Raw genomic sequence first — 18182 nt, forward strand, 5'->3', positions numbered from 1 at the left:
TTAAACTACAGCAGTGGCAATGTGCAAAGTTTCAGTGAGAATGTGAGACCTGTATTCCTCGTGAATTTTTGCCTAGGGCCCAACAGACTCTAGAATCACCGCTGTTCATGTATGATGTGGTAGGCTAACCTAGATGCTTTAAGGTGGCTTTAAGATCATCTCTGTACTGTTTCATGTGATCTGTGTAAGCATGAAGGTAAAGTGTAAGGTAATTATTTTTATACGGTAGTTTTTTTTTTCAAGCCACGCACCAATAGTTCTACCACTCCAGGTGCAGGAGACAGTTTAGTGTGTTATTGATCACACCTGATTGAATTCATAAAATGCTGATGAGCTAAATCAGTTGTATTAAAGGAGAGCAAATACATGGGCTACTCTAACATTCCATAGAGACTTGGTTGGTCAAATGGAAGGAGTGCTGTTGCTTGCTATTTATTTTGCTATTTATTTTCCAGCAGAGGGTGCCAAAATATTTGCATTGTTACCTTGTCCAGGTTTTTAAATATTTCAATCGAGTATGAACATAATCACACTTTAAAGTTTTTCAGTGTGTATTGAAACATGTTAACCTAAAAAGAATAATCAGTGCTTTAAAAGAAATATGGAAAAAGTTTGGTGAGAACTAAAGCACACATTTATAAGGGTCCACTGTATCACACTTGATGACGTTGGATCCAGTCCAAAGGTCAAAATTCAGAGATTAGAATTTACTTACATTTTGTAAATATAAATAATTAAAAAAAAAATTTCTCTCTCTCTCAAACATGAAATTCTTCAATGTTGTCAAGACATGACCGTTCCTTTTCTTTCACTTTCACTCTCACACACACAATTTTAAATGCTGTAGTTTCCTGTTTCACTTATGTGTTGGTAAGTCATAAAGCTACCAGGAAGATTTTTTGAGGACTAAACGACTGGCACGCGGGCAACTTTCAGGAAATAGACAAAATCCTTTTTAGTTCACTGCTGGATTTGTTCTGAGAGTAAAATGGCAGAGTCTATTTTCAGAGATCAGGATCAATACAGCTGTTCAATATGTCTAGATCTAATGACGGATCCAGTGACAATTCCCTGTGGACACAGTTACTGTATGACCTGCATTAAAGACTACTGGGATAAGGACGACTACAGAAAAAACAACTGTCCTCAGTGCAGGCAGAGATTTCTTCCAAGGCCTGCTCTTAACAAAAATACAATACTTGCTGAAATAATGGAGAAACTGAGGAAGAATGATTTTCAGGTGTCTTCTAATGCTACAATGTTAGCTGAACTGGAATACATAGAATGTGATTTCTGCACTGGAAAAAAGGTCAGAGCTGTTAATTCATGTCTGGAGTGTCGAGCTTCCTACTGTGAAATGCATCTACAACCCCATTTTGACTTTCCTGCTCTTAAGAAACATAAGCTGGTGAATGCCACCAACATGCTATCATGTCCGAAACACGATAAGCTGTTGGAGGTGTTCTGTCGTACAGACCAAAATTGCATCTGTATGCTCTGTTTAATGGATGATCACAAGGGTCATGACACTGTTTCATCTGCAACTGAACGTGATGAGAAACAAGTAGGGTCCTGCCTTTTTTCTACTCTTATGAACTTGTTTAAGTGTACTTTTAAATTTTCAGAAATCCTTTTCCCCCCTTTATTTGTTCTTATTAAAAGATGTACTTGGTTTGTTAACAGATCAGACTACAGGCTGATAGAATCAAATTAGAGGAGAAACGCAAAGGGAAAGAACATGAGCTTCATGACCTGCAAAAGGACCAAAAGACTCGTATAGTACGTAATACAACCGTGGATAATTTAACTAAACAAAACAATTGTGTTTTAAAATCCTAGCTATGGTGGAAGCTAAATCTAAATGTTTTGAAATTCTAGAAATAGTTTAAGTAAAACAGGTACTAACAGTGTTCTGACACCAAACGCAACAAAACATAGGCATATTTAGATTTAAATTCTGTTATTTGTTGTTATTATTATTGTTCTTGGATCATAAATTAGTTATTACACCACTTAATTTTGAACCCCCATCTATATTTCTTCAGACTATTTTAAAAATATTTTTGATTTATGACTGACATAAGTATGCTTATATCTTGGTGTTTTAAAGACATGGTTTTAATCAAAATTTCAAATACTTGCTGTGATGATGGGGACCCATCACTGAAACAAGACCTGTGTGTCAGTTGGCTAGCAATCCAGATGTCAGTCAATTGTTTGTAAAGCAATTCCGCCATTGTTAAAGTGTTACGTGGCTATGACACTTGTAAATGTCACAACTGTTCAACTCAGGCAAATGACTAGAATTCTGTATGAAAGTACAGGTAATGTATGGGTTTTTTTTGTTTGTTTGTTTTTTTAAATTTGCAGTGGAATTAATGTAATTTACAAAGTGAAAGTAGCTAGTAAATAAAGAAAACTTACATCTGCCACTAAGTAACTTTCAAACTGCATGATGACATTTTTAACACACATTTGCCTCAACCAATGTTTAGTTAAACAGACACTGTATGTTGTTTTGTTGTCTATAAAAGAACTATATATAGTATAGTTAAAAAGTGTAATTTCAGCCATCTTGAACCTGGAACCACTTTGTGTGATATGTTTCTCAAATGTATTCTATTTTAAGAAACTTGTTGTAAAAATGGTATCACACACTTAATGTACTCTGAGACAAATTATGATTCTGGCAGTAGATTACACAGCTTGGAGTTAAAGGAGTTCAGAATCAACATACATATAGCTAAGCATGACTTTGCACTGGTGGATGACCTGGGTGTAACTTTGTATCATACAAAGGCCTCTGCTGCTGAAGTAACTATAAGCTTTAAACAGCAATAAAAATCAGTAACAAAAAGGTTTGGAACAAAGATGCAGAAATTGCTTACTGAGGCCCTAACAGTGTACTTTAATTTTGGTTTCAGAATGTTTCAGGAATCTATTCAGAATTTAGCATTAGGAAAATAAACTTCATATTATATTTGGGTGTATTGTTTTAATTTAGTGTGTGTCTGATTTTGTACAGGATGCTGCACAACAGGCAGTGGAGAGCACTACGAAAGCCTTTACTGCCACAGCTGACTTAATGAAAAAGAAATGCTCTGAGATTATAGAGAAGATCCAAGCTCAAGAGAAGGCTGACCTGGATCGACTTAATGGTCTTCAGGAACAGCTGGAACTTGAGATCGCTATTCTGAGGGGACACGAAGATGACCTGGACAAGCTTTTACAAACAGCGGATAACATTCACTTCCTTCAGGTGTATCATTGTCTCTGTTTGTATCAAATAAAATAACATTTTATTTATATAGTGCTTTTTACAACAGATGTTGTCACAAAGCAGCTTTACAAATGTCCAACTGCAAGCCCCCAGTGAGCAAGCCAAGGATGACAGCGGCAAGGAAAAACTCCCTAGAACATAAAGGAAGAAACCTTGAGAGGAACCAAGACAATGATAAGACTTCACAACAGTATGTATTAGGAAAACAATTATTAAAAACAATTAATAAAAAACAATTATTTTTTTCCCCTGGCAGAATTTTGAAAAGATGCCCACCTCTTCTGGAGCTGAAGACTTCCCCACTCACTCACTGGAGCCAGCTTTCTCTTTTGGGGATATCAGAAACATTTTATCTGAATTTAAAGACAGTCTGGAGGTTTTTTGCAAAAAGGAGGTAGAAAAAATATTAGAAAAAGGTAAGGTGACAATTACCAATAATAATGAACTCTTAAACTTTTCTCAAAGTGCATAATTCTGAATATAGTTTCTGTTTTTCTATTAGTCTCAAATGTAGCAACAACAGCCTCTCTATGCCATATCAAGACTGGGGATAGAGTTCGCGTGAAATCTTGTGTTAACACTCCAATATATAACTGGGGCTTACATGTCACACATAAGAGCATAGGTGTGGTAAAAGGTAACTTTCTTCCTCTTTTCATCTGCAGTTTATTTACAAATTGCTGTACTAACATAGTTTAAACAGAGGTAATTGTATGGTTTACCTTCTTATTTTATTTTTAAACTGGTCCTGTTCTCAGCTATGCATGGTGAGACTTTGATTGTTAGCTTTCCTGGGCATACAAAATGGACAGGAGTCCTTTCAGAAATGGAGTTAGTAACTAAGCCTGATGAATCAGGCAATTAACAGAACATCCATCAGTGCTGGATTCAATAGCAATAGCAAGTCCAATGTCTCTCTTCTCAGTCCAAGAGCTGAGCAATGTCCAACCTTGATCTGAAATTTGCACATTTGAAAATTCATGTTATTTCTGTTAAAACATTTTGTTTTGTAAAATTCCCTTGACTTTGTATAATAGGAACCTCAGATCAGAACTATACTATCAAGGTTGCAGACAGAGTCCGATTGAAGGCTACTGTTAATATGCCAAAATACAAATGGGGAGGGGTTTCTCGTGAAAGTTTGGGTGTGGTAAAGGGCAAGGACCTTTGTTGACTAATCAATAAAGCTGGTAAAATCTGCTTGTATATTTTAAACAGTGTACCACATTCTTATTTTAGTTCCAAGCAGTAAGTAATCAGTATATTTTGCTCCTGAACAGCTGTTGATGGGAAACAAGTAACGGTGGACTTTCCTGAGTGTTCTGGCTGGAGAGGCATAGTTCCAGAGATGGAAGTGGTGTCTTATGCTCCCTCAGGTAATACCTACATAACACTTACTTAAGAAGCCTGGGTGCATCAACATCTATAGTTTATTTAGATTTCATGTATGACAACAGTAGATTAGGTGGGTTAGCTTAGTAATAATAATAGATTTATAATCTAATAATAGATTCTTCAGGTTACACCAATATAATGCCAGTATTTTTTCAAAGGATGAAAATATTTCTAGTATTTATTAGAAGTGTAGTAAAATTTCATTTTCTTTCTTTTCATTGTTTTCCTGTCTAAGGTTCCTCATCTGCAAACTGCAGTTTTGACATTGGATGCAAAGTACGAGTGAAACCCTCAGTTGTAACTCCTAAATATCAATGGGGAGGTATCACTCACAAAAGTATTGGCATAGTTAAAGGCAAGGATCTGTTTAATTCAACAATATTGATTTTAGTAGCTTATACAAGGCTTTCTTTGTATTTTAAACAGGTCTGCAAACTGTGCCTCTAGTTTATGCATGTGTGATTGGCCTTTACTGCACATATAACATATATAGCATATAAAAACCAAAGTTTTTTTTTTGTTTAGTACTGAAAATAAAAAAAGTACTTAAAATAAATGAGACTACTACATTTATTTGTCAAGCAGAGGAATAAAAGACCATATTCTTAAACTATTGTAAACATATTGCTTCATATATCTCTTTTGACATTAGTGTTTGTGGACCATGAATGCACTAACCTTTATTAAAGGTATTAAAGATGTTCCAGGCTATCAGTTTGATGCTTTCAGTGTGATTGTTTCCTTCCCTCCGATCAGCTGTTGAAGAGGGCACTGTGTTTGTAGACTTCCCTGAATTCCATGCATGGAAGGGGGAGCTTTCAGAAATGGAGCTAATATCCAGCAAAGAGTCAGGTAGAGAACTGATTTACTATCACTTTGATTTAATATTTTTATACCTCCCTGATGGGGAGGTTAGAAAAAGCCAGTGAATCCCATTATTCATCAGTTCACAGTGCTTTTGAAGCTGTGTCTGTCAGATTTTAAAAGAAAGAAAGGCTTCCTTTGATCACTAAACACTTTAATACGTTTATGACTCATTAAACATGGCAAACAGAGCTAAAATAAAGTAGTAAGCCAAGAGAGGGTATTTTAGGCACAGTGCGAAGCAAAGTTTTTATAAGTGTACATATAGGATTTTACAGTGGCATTCAACCTGGCTGAGAATTTAGGACCAGAACTACATTCTGTTTTATAAGGAACAATTTAACACAGCCTCTTAAATGACATATCTGCTTGTAAAGATCAGATGTATTCTGATATCTGTTTTCTTTGAGGAAACAGTACTTCCTTACATCCTTACAGCATGCTTAGGTTCCAACATTCAGATTGGAGACAGAGTCCAAGTGAAGGCCACAGTGGATACCCCAAAACATGGATGGGGAGAGGTTTCTCGCAAGAGTGTTGGTGTGGTTACAGGCAAGGATGGATAATTCATATCTAAGTAATATCAGTTACACTAAATCTGTAAGAACTTAATATATAAATTGTGCCATCTTGTTCTGCCTCTCCAGCTATGAAAGGTGAAGATATAACTGTAAACTTTCCTGAGCAGAAACGCTGGCTTGGAGTACTTTCTGAAGTGGAGTTTGCTGCCAGTGCTAACTGAGGTGAGTTTGACTAATGTAATGACACCAAGGTTAATGGTTCTTTATTAATCTATTTATCTTTATTTATTTATCTGGTCTGAGGTTTGTGGACCCTCAGTCACATAGTAATATTTTATTTTAAAATAAATAAATAAATAAATAATTTATATATATATATATATATATATATATATATATATATATATATATATATATATATATATATATATATATATATATATATATATATATAAATTTCAGGTGTCTTCAAAAAGATAGATAGATAGATAGATAGATAGATAGATAGATAGATAGATAGATAGATAGATAGATATTCATTTATAACAGGAAAGATAAACTAATAAGCAATTTAAGAAATGTCAATCGTCTTACCTTACATGCTAAGAAAATGTACAGTCTTGCTTCTTTTTAAAGTAAATGTTGCTGTCTTTTTGCATGTATAAAGTTCAAGATATGCAACTTTAAATAACCATGTTACATGTTGGTTATGTACAGTGTTAATAAGAAATAATTTTTTACATTTTATATTTTTAATTTTTTTAAGTTTATATTCCATTTTTATTTTACTCCTTAAATCATAGTGGGACTGTGCAGAGAGCCCTTGGAAATAGATGTGGCTAGCAAAATGAAGTCAGAAAAATAAGTCAGAAATTACAGCATGAATCTCAGCAAGACAAGGAGTGGATCATTTGAAGTAAAGCTTTCAAATTGTGTATAAGCTGACTGAAATCATTGGACTGATGTTTAGATGTTTAATATTGCTGAGACATTTTGAGAATCATGTACATGTGTGTAAATCAATTGAATTTGAAATCTTTGTCTAAGGTGTGTATGTGTACTCATTAACTTTCAATACTCAGTATTGTTTGTAATGTCAAATGTCATGAATTTTAAAAATGACTTTAAATTTCAAATATAAATGCTGTGCCTGTTGTAAATGATAATGGTTTTTTTTAACTCCAATAATGCTCGAGTGATGTACACATCTAATAAAATTCCAATTGCATAGTATATTTCACTGGAATCTTGTATACCTTAAATTTAAAAAAAAAAATAAATTCAGACCTTTACTTGTTGGATTTGATTTTAAATGTATAAAATTACAATTTACACCTATTTAAACCCATCAATCTACACTTAATCACCCATAATGAGGTAAAAAATATATTTTAGAGAGTTTTAAAGAAAAAAAATTAAAATCAAAAACTTAAATTATAAATGCCACAATAACAATTTTCAGGACTGATCAGATACTGATATCCTGGATTTGAAGATATCAGTATTATTTTTCCATTTTAAACTACTGTGGAATGGTGATTAAGTTGTTTGGGTGATTCAGTTGCTTCAGTTGTTTCTTTGTATGTGTGTGTGTGTGTGTGTGTGTTATGCTATAATTCTACAGATATCATGCATGGATGTGACATAACATTTTTGATGGGCAAATCAGAGGAAGCAACAGCAATCCAATCTGAAGGCATGTTAGTTTAAAACGTACATGCATATATATATATATATATATATATATATTATATATATATATATATATATATATATATATATATATATATATATATATATATATATATATATATATATAAATATATATAAATATATATATATATATTATATATATATACTATATATATATATATATATATATATATATATATATATATATATATATATATATATATATATATTATATATATATATATATTCATTCTGTAGAGTGACTTCAGAACAACAAGCAATATGTCTGGAAAACAGGTATTGCACATCACTATGGTGAAACATGGAGGTGGTAGCGTCATGCCATGGGGATGTTTCTCAGCACCAGGGAGGCTGCTAGCAACTGAGAGAGGGATGAATCTAACCAAATGCAGGAACAAATACATGAACATCTTTGAGCGCACCCACATGCTACAGGTTGCACACAGACTAACCCCTGTATTTTGGGGGGAGGTCTATGAGGTAATAAAAAAGTGTTTGCAGGCACAAAGGTTTAAACACTGAAATAGAAATATTAATAATATAAAAAGAGATTCTGTATTTCTTATGAAGTGATCTGTGTATGGAGTGGAGGACTATACAGGCCACTCCAAAGGCCCCAGCAGACCCTGGTGCAGCAGACCACAAGGCCACTGAGCAAGTGTGAAATTGGTTGTTCTGGATCATTCCTGTAGTAGACATAAAGCATACAACTTTATCAGCACTGGAGGGTCGCATGCTTTGAGGTACCTGTCATACCACCTGAGCCCCTAACACATACATTACCCAGCAGACTGTTCGTCACCCAGCCAACGACTCAGCCAATCAGGGACGTTCAGTCAGATTGTTGTCACCGGAATATTGAATTCACTTGTGTGTTCAGAGGATTTTGTTTCAATCCTGTCTCAAGATCTCATACATTGCAAAGTATTGCCTCTAGAGTCTCTAAGCATACCAAGCGTTATTTTCTTTGATTATCTTCCTGATACCTTGATTTTGTATTTCTCGTTGCCAATTTTTGCCTGCCCCGTTTTTTGGAATTACTGCCTGGTTTTGGATTGCTCTTCTGGTTTTGACACAGACTGTTCTATCTCTAGCATTTGGATTCCCCTTTACTTTGCTCTTTTGGTTTTGGCCCTGGTTTGTTCCGCTACCACTGAGTTGCATACTAATAAAGCTCCTGATTTATATTGCCCAGCATCTGATTCTGCCTGGCCCGTCAAAGTACCACGTGCTGCAAGGTGCCACGTGGTGTGGGATGAGCACTGGGTTGTAATGTTGTCAAAATTCACCTTGCAGAATAATTGATTTCAATTTGCATATATTGAATAATGTATGGTATGGATATACTGACAGAGATTTCTAACACTAGTATATAAAAGAAGATGGGGGGGAATTACATAATCACCCCTGAAAAACTGTTTTTGTGTACTATCAGACATTCTCCAGAGGGTGTCTCAATAATATTTGGTGTAACATTGAACTGCAATAAAGAACGGGACTAGCTATTCTCTTCAACTAATTCTCAAGTTTGCATATTTATTTTTGAATGAATTAGAAATTATTGCATCAGCAATTATTGCATTTGGAGGGATTTAGGAATCACATCTAGATTATAGTAGGTTGTAAGACTTTTTTGTTAGTGTTATATAACAGTTAGATAACCTAGAGGGTTTAAAATTCCAGAATAGGATGAAGCTTTCTTTCTTTTCTGATCTTTTCTTTGGTGCTGTCTACAGTTCCTTTCCCAAGTGTTATACTACATCATTTCTTTTGTATTACCACTTTGAATAGTATTTGGTCTGGGTTATGTATACCGTAGTAGTCCTGTTGTCTGCAAGTCTGGTCTTTATGTTTAATGTCTTTATGAAGTTTTGTATTTGTATGTATACTGCGGCACATAGCAGCTAGTGTAATAAAATTGGGTTTTCTCTATATCTGCAGCATCAGTTAGGTTCATTTCACATCACATCCAGCATCACTACTGTCTCTGCTCCTCCCCTTTACAAATGAGCATACACCCCCAGCAGGGAAATAACAGCAAATAAAGTGAATGAAGCTTAAGGAAGTGAAACCTGTTTGCACAGCAGATAAAAAGCCCTCTCTCTGAAACATCCAATTTCTCTGAAACTTTGCATACTACTCTTCAATTTTTACATCTCTTTATACATATTATTTACACTTGTATGTGTCCATTTGGAAAACAGTCACTGTTCAGATCTCATTTCCTGTATGAAAAGCAATATTTTGTAATTGTTACAATTGTTACAGCTTTTTGATACCAATATAAAAGGCATTCTTCAAAACAAGAATGAACATAAAGTGAAAGAGTGAATTTTTATTAATACAAATACTTTAAACAAGCATTCATTTAATAATAACAAAAGGTTATACACCATATCACTAGGCTGGGCCCGTGAACTTGCCAAAAAAGAGAATGCTCTTGATGGTGTTGTGTCTGATGAAGAACAGAAAGGGGTGGTCTGCCTTGAAGTTCTCCTCTCTGAACTTGCAGAGCCTCACAAAGCCTACTGTGGCTGCAGCTGCCTCTGTGCCTTCCTCATTCACCTCCACAAAGGCTTTGTGGGCCACTGCAGACAGAAAAAGACCCGCAGTGCTGCTCATGCCTGTCAGATCTGCAGAATTGCACTGGAACAAAGAGACCATGCCCATCTTAGTTAACGTGTTCTTCAGAGAACTTTCCTCCTCCAGCTTGAATTTTGGGAGGTGGACATTAATGTCTGTCACTGCGTCCATGTTGGCTGGATTGGTCCATTCGAGCAGCTTATCCACTGTCAGTTCACTCTCCAGCTGTTAAGAAACATAAATATGGTTACAGTCAAGAACTACTGACATTATAATGGTACAATTCTAGTATTAGAAAAATGTTTTATGCATTTAAGGCACTGAAACAAGTGTTGACAGGATCTTGGAAGAGGACACAGAGGATGGCTGTGTACAGATAAGCTACCAAAGAGAGTACAAATTGTCAGTATTACACTTCAGTCTGTTGGGCAGATCACATGCCCCACCCACATCCCTGCAAGTGCTTCGCTGTTTGTAACCTGATTACTAACAACCAGCAGTATACAATTTATTGAGAATTACAGAGGTCTTGCATGCTGATCTTATGAACCAAAATCATAGGATATTACCCAGTGAGAGCTACTTGTAAATGACTACTTTTATGATGAAATTGGGATAGTAAATTACTGAAGTAGTTTGTGCAGACCTTCTGCAGTGGGTCAGAACCATCCCCAGCCTCCTCAGGGAGAAGCACCAGCATGCTCAGTTCCTCCTGCACATACGGCAACTCCAGAACCCGCAGGCGGTACTCAGGGATGTAGTTGAAGGGGAACTTCTTTTTCTGATACATCATCTCTACAGGTCTCTTCTCATTCTACATATCCCAGACACAGATTAGTGTAATAAAGACAGCTGGTGTATAATTCCAATTAGGAGAGATAGTGATTGTTTTTTTGGTTTTTTTTAGATTACATAAATTATTTGCACTTATGTAACAAACATTAATTATATTCAGTAAATCTTCTGATTGCTCTCCATTATTTAAGATGACTCTGGAAACTTTAGCTTTGTCTATGCAGCTGTAATACTGGTGCTATTAGGTGTCTGTTTTATGTAAGCCCCACCTTATTTATCTGAAAGGGCATTTCTGTGGTGTCTTGAGCATTAAATCTTTGCAACCAATTGCCTTTAAAGTAGATAGCATTCACAAGGGCAAGACGTGTCATTCCAGTGACCATCCCTGGCTTCAGAAGATCTTTGATTTTACCTGCGAAACAAGACAAGGGCAAAATTTGACCCAAGTAAGGTCTGGTGCACATGCCTTTTGTATGGCGTGCTTCTTATTTTTTGAGAAGTGATGTATATGGCTAAAAGGGTTCTGCAATTACTCTCAGTCTGCTCTTCTACCCAGTGGTTGATGAGCTGCCGTGACTCCTCTGATGATCCAATGAAGTCAACTGCCTGCAGCTCAGCTTGATAGAACTTCTGAGTGGAGTCCAAAAAGTCCTGCAACAAATTACACCACACACTGAGGACACACATTTCACATGCCTAAAGAACATTACACCACATGAGTAAAATATCTGCACTTTTATACATTCTGCAGATATATAGGAGTACACATCTGAGCACTTTATTTAAGTTCTAACTACATAAATATGCAATATATAACCTGAAACCCATAGCAATTGCTATTACACCAATAAGCCTTCGGGATATATGACATTCATTTAAAGAATAATCATAGATTCTGATCATGATTTGTGGAAGAAAGCAAATTTAAATGAAAAAAGGCGTGCAACAGGCTTACATGTAAGAAACTAAAGGTTTTCTCTCCAAAGAGTCTGTTGGCCAGCCTGAGGATGTAGGAGGCTTTAGGACTGTTGATGGAAGAGCTGAGAGCTTTGAAATGGGTGTGAACATCAGGGACAGAACTGAAGGACATGACCTGCAAACAGCAACAGAATCATAAACATTCCTCCGTTTATACACATTAGCTTCAAACATAAAACTGGTGTAAGCAATTTTAACCATCTTGTCAACTGCCATTGGACTTCCCTTCAATCCCACTTCCTTCAGCCAACGTTTTACCAAAGCCATCCACCACAAAAAACATGTTTAACCCACCCTTCAACATGCTATATGTGCAAAATATTTGACAAGGAAAAAACCTGTTTTAGTTACTGATTACAGAACCAAGAGTAGTCACAGAAGTGGGGCATTTGTTTTAGTGATAGCCATCATTATATAAAAACAGTTTAGCTGTTCTTCTTAAAATAATTGCTTACATCACCTTTGAGCAGTCACAAATTCATTGGAATGTTTACAAGGCATTGACAAAGAATGCTATTTTAAGGCTGGTTTTCTTACATGTTTAACATCTTTCAAGAAAATGTGTCTAACAGCACACACATAGTTCACACAGTGTATCGATAGGTGCGGCCCTCTGTCAAGATCCCTGGGCTTGCCCTGACAATGTTAACATTGCTTAAGTCTAAAGTTCATTGTTATGTTATAAATATGACAAAGAATTTAGATATGGATCTACATGCTTCCTATTGAGCTGTCTAAACCATGGTCTGCATGTTTCTGAGATTAACATTATCCTAGTGCAACATCTATTACCTTAGCCATTTCTTCAGCAGTGTTCCCTCGTGCACCTAGGTAGACCATACTAAGTGCTGCGCTGATACTCAGCGGTGAGAAGAAGATGTTTCCACTAGGTTTGTCCTTATTCAAAGCGTGGTACAAGTCCAGAGCGAAGGTGTTGTTAGCGTGACTCAGATTGTCCATGGTTGATACTGATCAATTATAAATTTAATAAACAAAAATGATTAATTAGATGATGTGACGTCTGTATGCAGTACCTAGATACTAGATCAAAATCTGTTTACTGTGATTCTATAACAATGAAACTTAACTTTTGCATGATCCAAACAACAGTTCATACATCACGAGGTGACTGCAAGGACAGCAACTTCAGTGCAAGATGCAAAAAACATTTGCCCACAACTCCTGTGTACACGTAGGCCTATGACTTAAATAATGATAATTTGGTACACCTACTCTCTAGCTGTGCACTTGTCTATGTTTTTGTTAATTTATATGTTCTCAGAACTTGATTTTTTTTGTTCGTTTCTATGTTGTTGATCATAAACAAGACAATTGGGTTTTTTTGTTTTTTTTTTCTGCACAGCTTTGCTATGGTTCCAGTAGCTTCTTTTATGAAGGATGTGTTTTGAAAACTGGGCAGGTAATACTTGGATGTTTTGGGTATGTGGATAAATGCATATCACTATGCTGTATTCATAAGTACTCGCATAAACAGCGTTAAACATTTATTTACAGTTTAAAGGCAGGCTAAGTTATAATTCAGTGTATTTTCCACAGGTTCTTCTGACTGGAAGGCCGCATAATTTTTTTTCATAACTGTTAAGTAACAGGGCATCGGATATCACATTTGAAAAATCACCTTTTTATTACTTTTTAAACGTTGTTTCTAAGCTTTCACTTAAGCTACTAGCAGCTGTGATCTCACGAATAAAGCAAAATGTTCAAAATCAAACAACACCTTTCATACATAAAAATACAGATAAAATATAACAAAAATACAGCTCTACGTTTCGAGGAAAATGTAGTGTACGCACATCGTTTACCAATGGTACAGTGTAAATCAACTTTATTAAAAAACATGTTTTATACTAAAACATTGATCTAAAGAAAATGCATAACCGAATCATACCTATAAACGACGTTCGCACTGCGATCGGCTTCCGCTCTTCCTGGTGGGTGGTGGACAGTGAATATGAACGGCCGCTTTAAAGCCAAAGCGCGTCACTTCATGTCAGAGTGGTAAAGGGGTTCACTTCTGAACCAATAAACTCCGCGTGACTAACTGAATAGCCAACCAACGTTGTGGAGGTTAAAGTCAGCTAACATACGTCGTCATTTTTTTTAAAAATATGAATTTACTTACGGGGCGTTTTAACTAAAATCCTCCTCATGTAAGATGACTAAGCGAAAGTTTAAAATAAAAACCATTGGTGACTTTTAAGTAGGTCTGCACGCTACATTTTTTTCTCTCTGACTGCTGCTTAGCGCGGATTTAAGAGGGGTGAGGGCGAAGCTAACCGGCTTCATTTAAACGATAAAGAGCTAGAATAACTGATAGTACGACGCGGGTTACAACTTGATTAACCAGTTGAGTCAGGTTTTCCTAATCAAATCCTGTGCGCGTTTAGGCGTATCTCAGTCAAACTGTATCATAAAATGTTGTGCAATTAAGTGAGCCAGGTGTATATTTCACATCTAAACAGCAAACCATCATGAATTGCTTTGAATAGCCGAATACAAATCCATAATCAGAATAGTAATGCTGCAGTGGCTCGTGAAAATGGGTGACCTAACAAACACTGTTTTCCAATTTATATAAAGCAACTCTTGAAGTGAAATTATAAGCAACAAATTGTTCTGCAATCCCACTAAAGTGAAACTATTACACAAATATTGCAGAAGCATCCCAACCAACAGAGAACTCATTTAAATTTAAATCTTTATCGTTTTTCTTTCAAATCCAAACTTCTCAATGATTTACAATCCCGCATTAAGTACTTGGTGAAATCGATTCGGAAGTCCAGGATGTAATTCTGGATGTGGGATCATCATATACTGCTTGGAGGCATATCTTAACAATGCAGCCTATCAGGTTGACCTATAATTCAGATATGAGAGACACATACAAATACGTTTTTTTCTTTTGTTAAAATGCAGAACCATGTACAATGGTGGTAAACAATTATTTCAAGCTCTACATGGTGTACGTGGTTGTATAAAGTTGACTTCCTGAAAACTTGAGCGGACCCAGACCTTTTTGGTTCAGTGCAGGTAATCAGGCACATGTGCTCATATGCTCATATGTGTGTGTAAAGAAAACATTTTAAAAAAATCATAGTTTGCTGTATCTAAGTTTTGTTTGAGTTCTGTTTGTTGCTAGTAGGTGTTTTATTAAGTGTTCATAGACTACCTGAAGATCAATTTATATGCACTTATTTCGTATTAATATAGTAGGTATCATGCTCTCATAAATATCTCTTTATTGGGATGTTTTCAGACTATTACAGAAATTGCAACAGGAAATCCTAATAAAGACTGACATCTGATTATCAAAACACAACTATAACTGTTTAAGATATAATGTGCTGTGTCAGCTACTTCTGCCAGCTACTTCTGATACTGAATTTTTGCTTAGTAGTTATGCATTGTTGTAGGTAGGTGCCAGTTACAAGGTATAGTGAAACAATATAGATACTCTGTAGTACAGTAAGAGCTGTACTTCTGTGAGAGGCACTGGCAATGTAATCATCTTTTTTTTTCTCAATTGCTTAGACATAACTTATGAAAGAGAATTCAAACTACTCACACTTTATCCAAACTATTCACATTTTATCCAAATTATTCACACTTTCTCCTTTTTCTGAATCAAGACATTTCAGCCCCCAGAATACACGAAGAATGCACTATCATCAAATACATTGTTCTCATGAGACACCTGTTTCTTCGATGTACTTATCCATGTATATCTGATCCTCCACATATTAAACTGATTCTGTGATGACAAACTGGTGAAAGGGTATAAATATTGTGTTATATTACATTACTATACTGTGCTGTAACATGGTGTTATTCTGTGACTTTATATATATTTTTTATTCTTCACTAAATAATAATTTGTTTCTGCACTCGCTTCTCTAAAGGCAGGAGCTAACTGTTAATGCATAATATAGTTTTAAATATTTTTGGCACCACTTCCCTTAAAAAAGATGTCCACTATTTGGTATACATACTTATTAGATTGAAGCTCTAACTTATAGGATACCTTAGACTGCATAAGTGATGTATGACTCATTGAATTCAATTATTCAATTTAGTCAATATAATATATTATATTAAAAAATACTTTTCTCAAATATAAAGTTGCAGTCAGTTCAGTTTAATTCAGCAATTACAAAGCAGCTTTAAAAAAATCTAGATCGAGACCTCTAATTAGCAAGCCAATGGAAACAATAGGGTAGAAAACTCACTTGAAATGATAGGGGGAAGAAACTTTGAAAGGGGCCAGATTACCATTCTTAGGACATGCTGAGTAGTGAGCTTTGATTTGAAGATTATATTTTAATTGACTCTCTGATCATCCTGAGAATAACCAACTGCCAGATTAAAACACTAAAACATGGTATGAGTTCACATGTGTAGAAATACAACCAATGGTAATGTCTGCACATCAGGACTGGGAAATAGGATCATGTCAGATATGCCCAGAGAATAGAGGAACCAAGGCAAGGGAAGTGCATGATTATAACTTAAACTAAGATGTAAGCATGTAAGCAGTGAAAAGTATGTCCAGTTGACTATAAAGTATAAAATAATCAGTGGAACATTAACCAGCTAGCTCTTCATGTAAGAACATAGATTAAGCCGGCCAGCCAGCCGGCCAGCTAGTCTGTCACCACTACAGGCTTGCAACTGTATTACACACTGACTACTTACAAGTCAAAGTAAGGCCAAAATAAATTTTCGTTCAGAAAGATAAATGTCTGTTATGTTGTTACATAGTACATGTACACTAGCTAAAATAGATAGATAGCATTGTAAACTGTATTTAAATCTTAGTTTAAATGTTGCTGTATTCCTGGATATAGATGTATGATCAAAATATACAAAATAAAAATAAGAAATGAAAAATCTCAGGAAAAAGAAAGAATCTTCATAAGAAAGGGAATGTATTGGAATGTGCTGTACATTGTATTAATGATAAAATTTCAAAATAAGCATTCATTTATTATAACGAAAAGTTATACACCACATCGCTAAGATGGCCCTCTGAGCCTGCCAAAGAGGAGGATGTGGGGATGATGAAGAACAGAAAGGGGTGGTCTGCCTTGAAGTTCTCCTCTCTGAACATGCAGAAACTCACACTGCCTGTTGTGGCTGCAGCTGCTTCTGTGCCTTCCTCATTCACCTCCACGAAGGCTTTGTGGGCCACTGCAGACAGAAAAAGAACCACAGTGCTGCAGAACCACACTGGAACAAAGTGATCATGGCCATCTAGATCAACATGTTCTGAGAACTTGGATGAATTAGAATCTAATCCATGCAATCTTCTCACCAATGTCTCCTTCCTTCTCAGTCCGCCCCCTCCAATTCCCCCTCCAAGTCCAGAGGATTTTGCCACCTTCTTTAAGAAAGTTGCCAGGATCCATCAGTCTTTTTCTTCATGTCTACATTCCTTTCTTGATTCTTGAGCTTGCTGTCTATAACCGGTTATCTCTCTTCTTCACACAGAACCAGCTCCAAGACCCTAATCAGTTTGTCTTAAATACAGTGCACTCTACCAAAACTGCCTAACTTTCAGTAATAGAGAAGCACAATGTGGCTAGATCAGCAAAACCGTTATCAGCCCTGATTTTTCTAGACCTATCTCTTGCTTTTGACAAGGTTCTCCTGTCAGTCCTTACCAAAGAATCACCGGCTCAGCATGGAAATGGTTCAAGTCCTACCTCAGCGGATGCTCTTATCAGGTAGGAGGGAATCCACATCCTATCCACCGGTGTCTCTCTTCAATTTTCTCTCTACACTTGATCCCTTCATGATATTTCCTCCTATGGATTCTCCTACTATTGCTAAGCTGCTGATACATAACTAAACCTGTCCTTTCCACCTTCTGACATGCAGATTTCCAAACAAATATACCTTGGTATATTTGTTGATGACTAGCTGTCATTCTCAGATAATTTCACATTTGACTTGGTCATGCAGATTTCTCAATATGTGATGAGCTATGAGATCACATTAGAATCAAAGTTAGACTACAGTTTTTCTCTGTTTAA

At 35.8% G+C, this 18182-nt stretch overlaps 2 protein-coding genes across 3 annotated transcripts; one reads left to right on the forward strand and one right to left on the reverse strand.

Moving 5' to 3' along the window:
* The first annotated feature begins 833 nt into the window (after window positions 1–833).
* On the forward strand, window positions 834–7326 carry ftr79 (finTRIM family, member 79). 2 transcript variants are annotated; one of them, XM_035524433.1, is made up of 11 exons: window positions 834–1564; window positions 1684–1779; window positions 3026–3259; window positions 3537–3696; window positions 3783–3917; window positions 4561–4656; window positions 4911–5030; window positions 5432–5527; window positions 5957–6091; window positions 6187–6282; window positions 6864–7326. In XM_035524433.1, exons 1-10 carry the CDS (start codon window positions 989–991, stop codon window positions 6279–6281), a joined length of 1743 nt encoding a protein of 580 aa, XP_035380326.1. In that variant the 5' UTR covers window positions 834–988; the 3' UTR covers window position 6282; window positions 6864–7326. The 2 variants fall into 2 exon arrangements, with proteins under 2 accessions (XP_035380326.1, XP_035380327.1); XM_035524434.1 differs by having other exon boundaries at window positions 5978–6091.
* Window positions 7327–10088: 2762 nt separating this feature from the next.
* On the reverse strand, window positions 10089–14139 carry LOC113570583 (leukocyte elastase inhibitor-like). Its single transcript, XM_026999066.2, has 7 exons — window positions 14039–14139; window positions 12922–13097; window positions 12107–12244; window positions 11685–11802; window positions 11421–11563; window positions 11003–11170; window positions 10089–10581 (listed from the first exon to the last, which is right to left on the reverse strand). The coding sequence occupies exons 2-7, from the start codon at window positions 13087–13089 to the stop codon at window positions 10174–10176; spliced, it is 1143 nt and encodes a 380-aa protein (XP_026854867.2). The 5' UTR covers window positions 13090–13097; window positions 14039–14139; the 3' UTR covers window positions 10089–10173.
* Between the last annotated feature and the right edge of the window lie 4043 nt (window positions 14140–18182).

The sequence above is a fragment of the Electrophorus electricus genome, chromosome 3 (assembly GCF_013358815.1).
Source record: "Electrophorus electricus isolate fEleEle1 chromosome 3, fEleEle1.pri, whole genome shotgun sequence".
Classification (NCBI taxonomy): Eukaryota; Metazoa; Chordata; class Actinopteri; order Gymnotiformes; family Gymnotidae; genus Electrophorus; species Electrophorus electricus.

Excerpts from the sequence above, each read along its gene's own strand:
- ftr79 (XM_035524433.1), top strand. The coding sequence starts at position 989 with ATGGCAGAGTCTATTTTCAGAGATCAGGATCAATACAGCTGTTCAATA. Across the intron at positions 1,565-1,683 it reads CTGAACGTGATGAGAAACAA|ATCAGACTACAGGCTGATAG; the intron begins GTAGGGTCCTGC and ends GTTTGTTAACAG. Across the intron at positions 3,697-3,782 it reads AGAAAAAATATTAGAAAAAG|TCTCAAATGTAGCAACAACA; the intron begins GTAAGGTGACAA and ends TTTTTCTATTAG.
- LOC113570583 (XM_026999066.2), bottom strand. The coding sequence starts at position 13,089 with ATGGACAATCTGAGTCACGCTAACAACACCTTCGCTCTGGACTTGTAC. Across the intron at positions 12,245-12,921 it reads CTGCTGAAGAAATGGCTAAG|GTCATGTCCTTCAGTTCTGT; the intron begins GTAATAGATGTT and ends TGCTGTTTGCAG. Across the intron at positions 11,171-11,420 it reads TGCCCTTTCAGATAAATAAG|AATGAGAAGAGACCTGTAGA; the intron begins GTGGGGCTTACA and ends TGGGATATGTAG.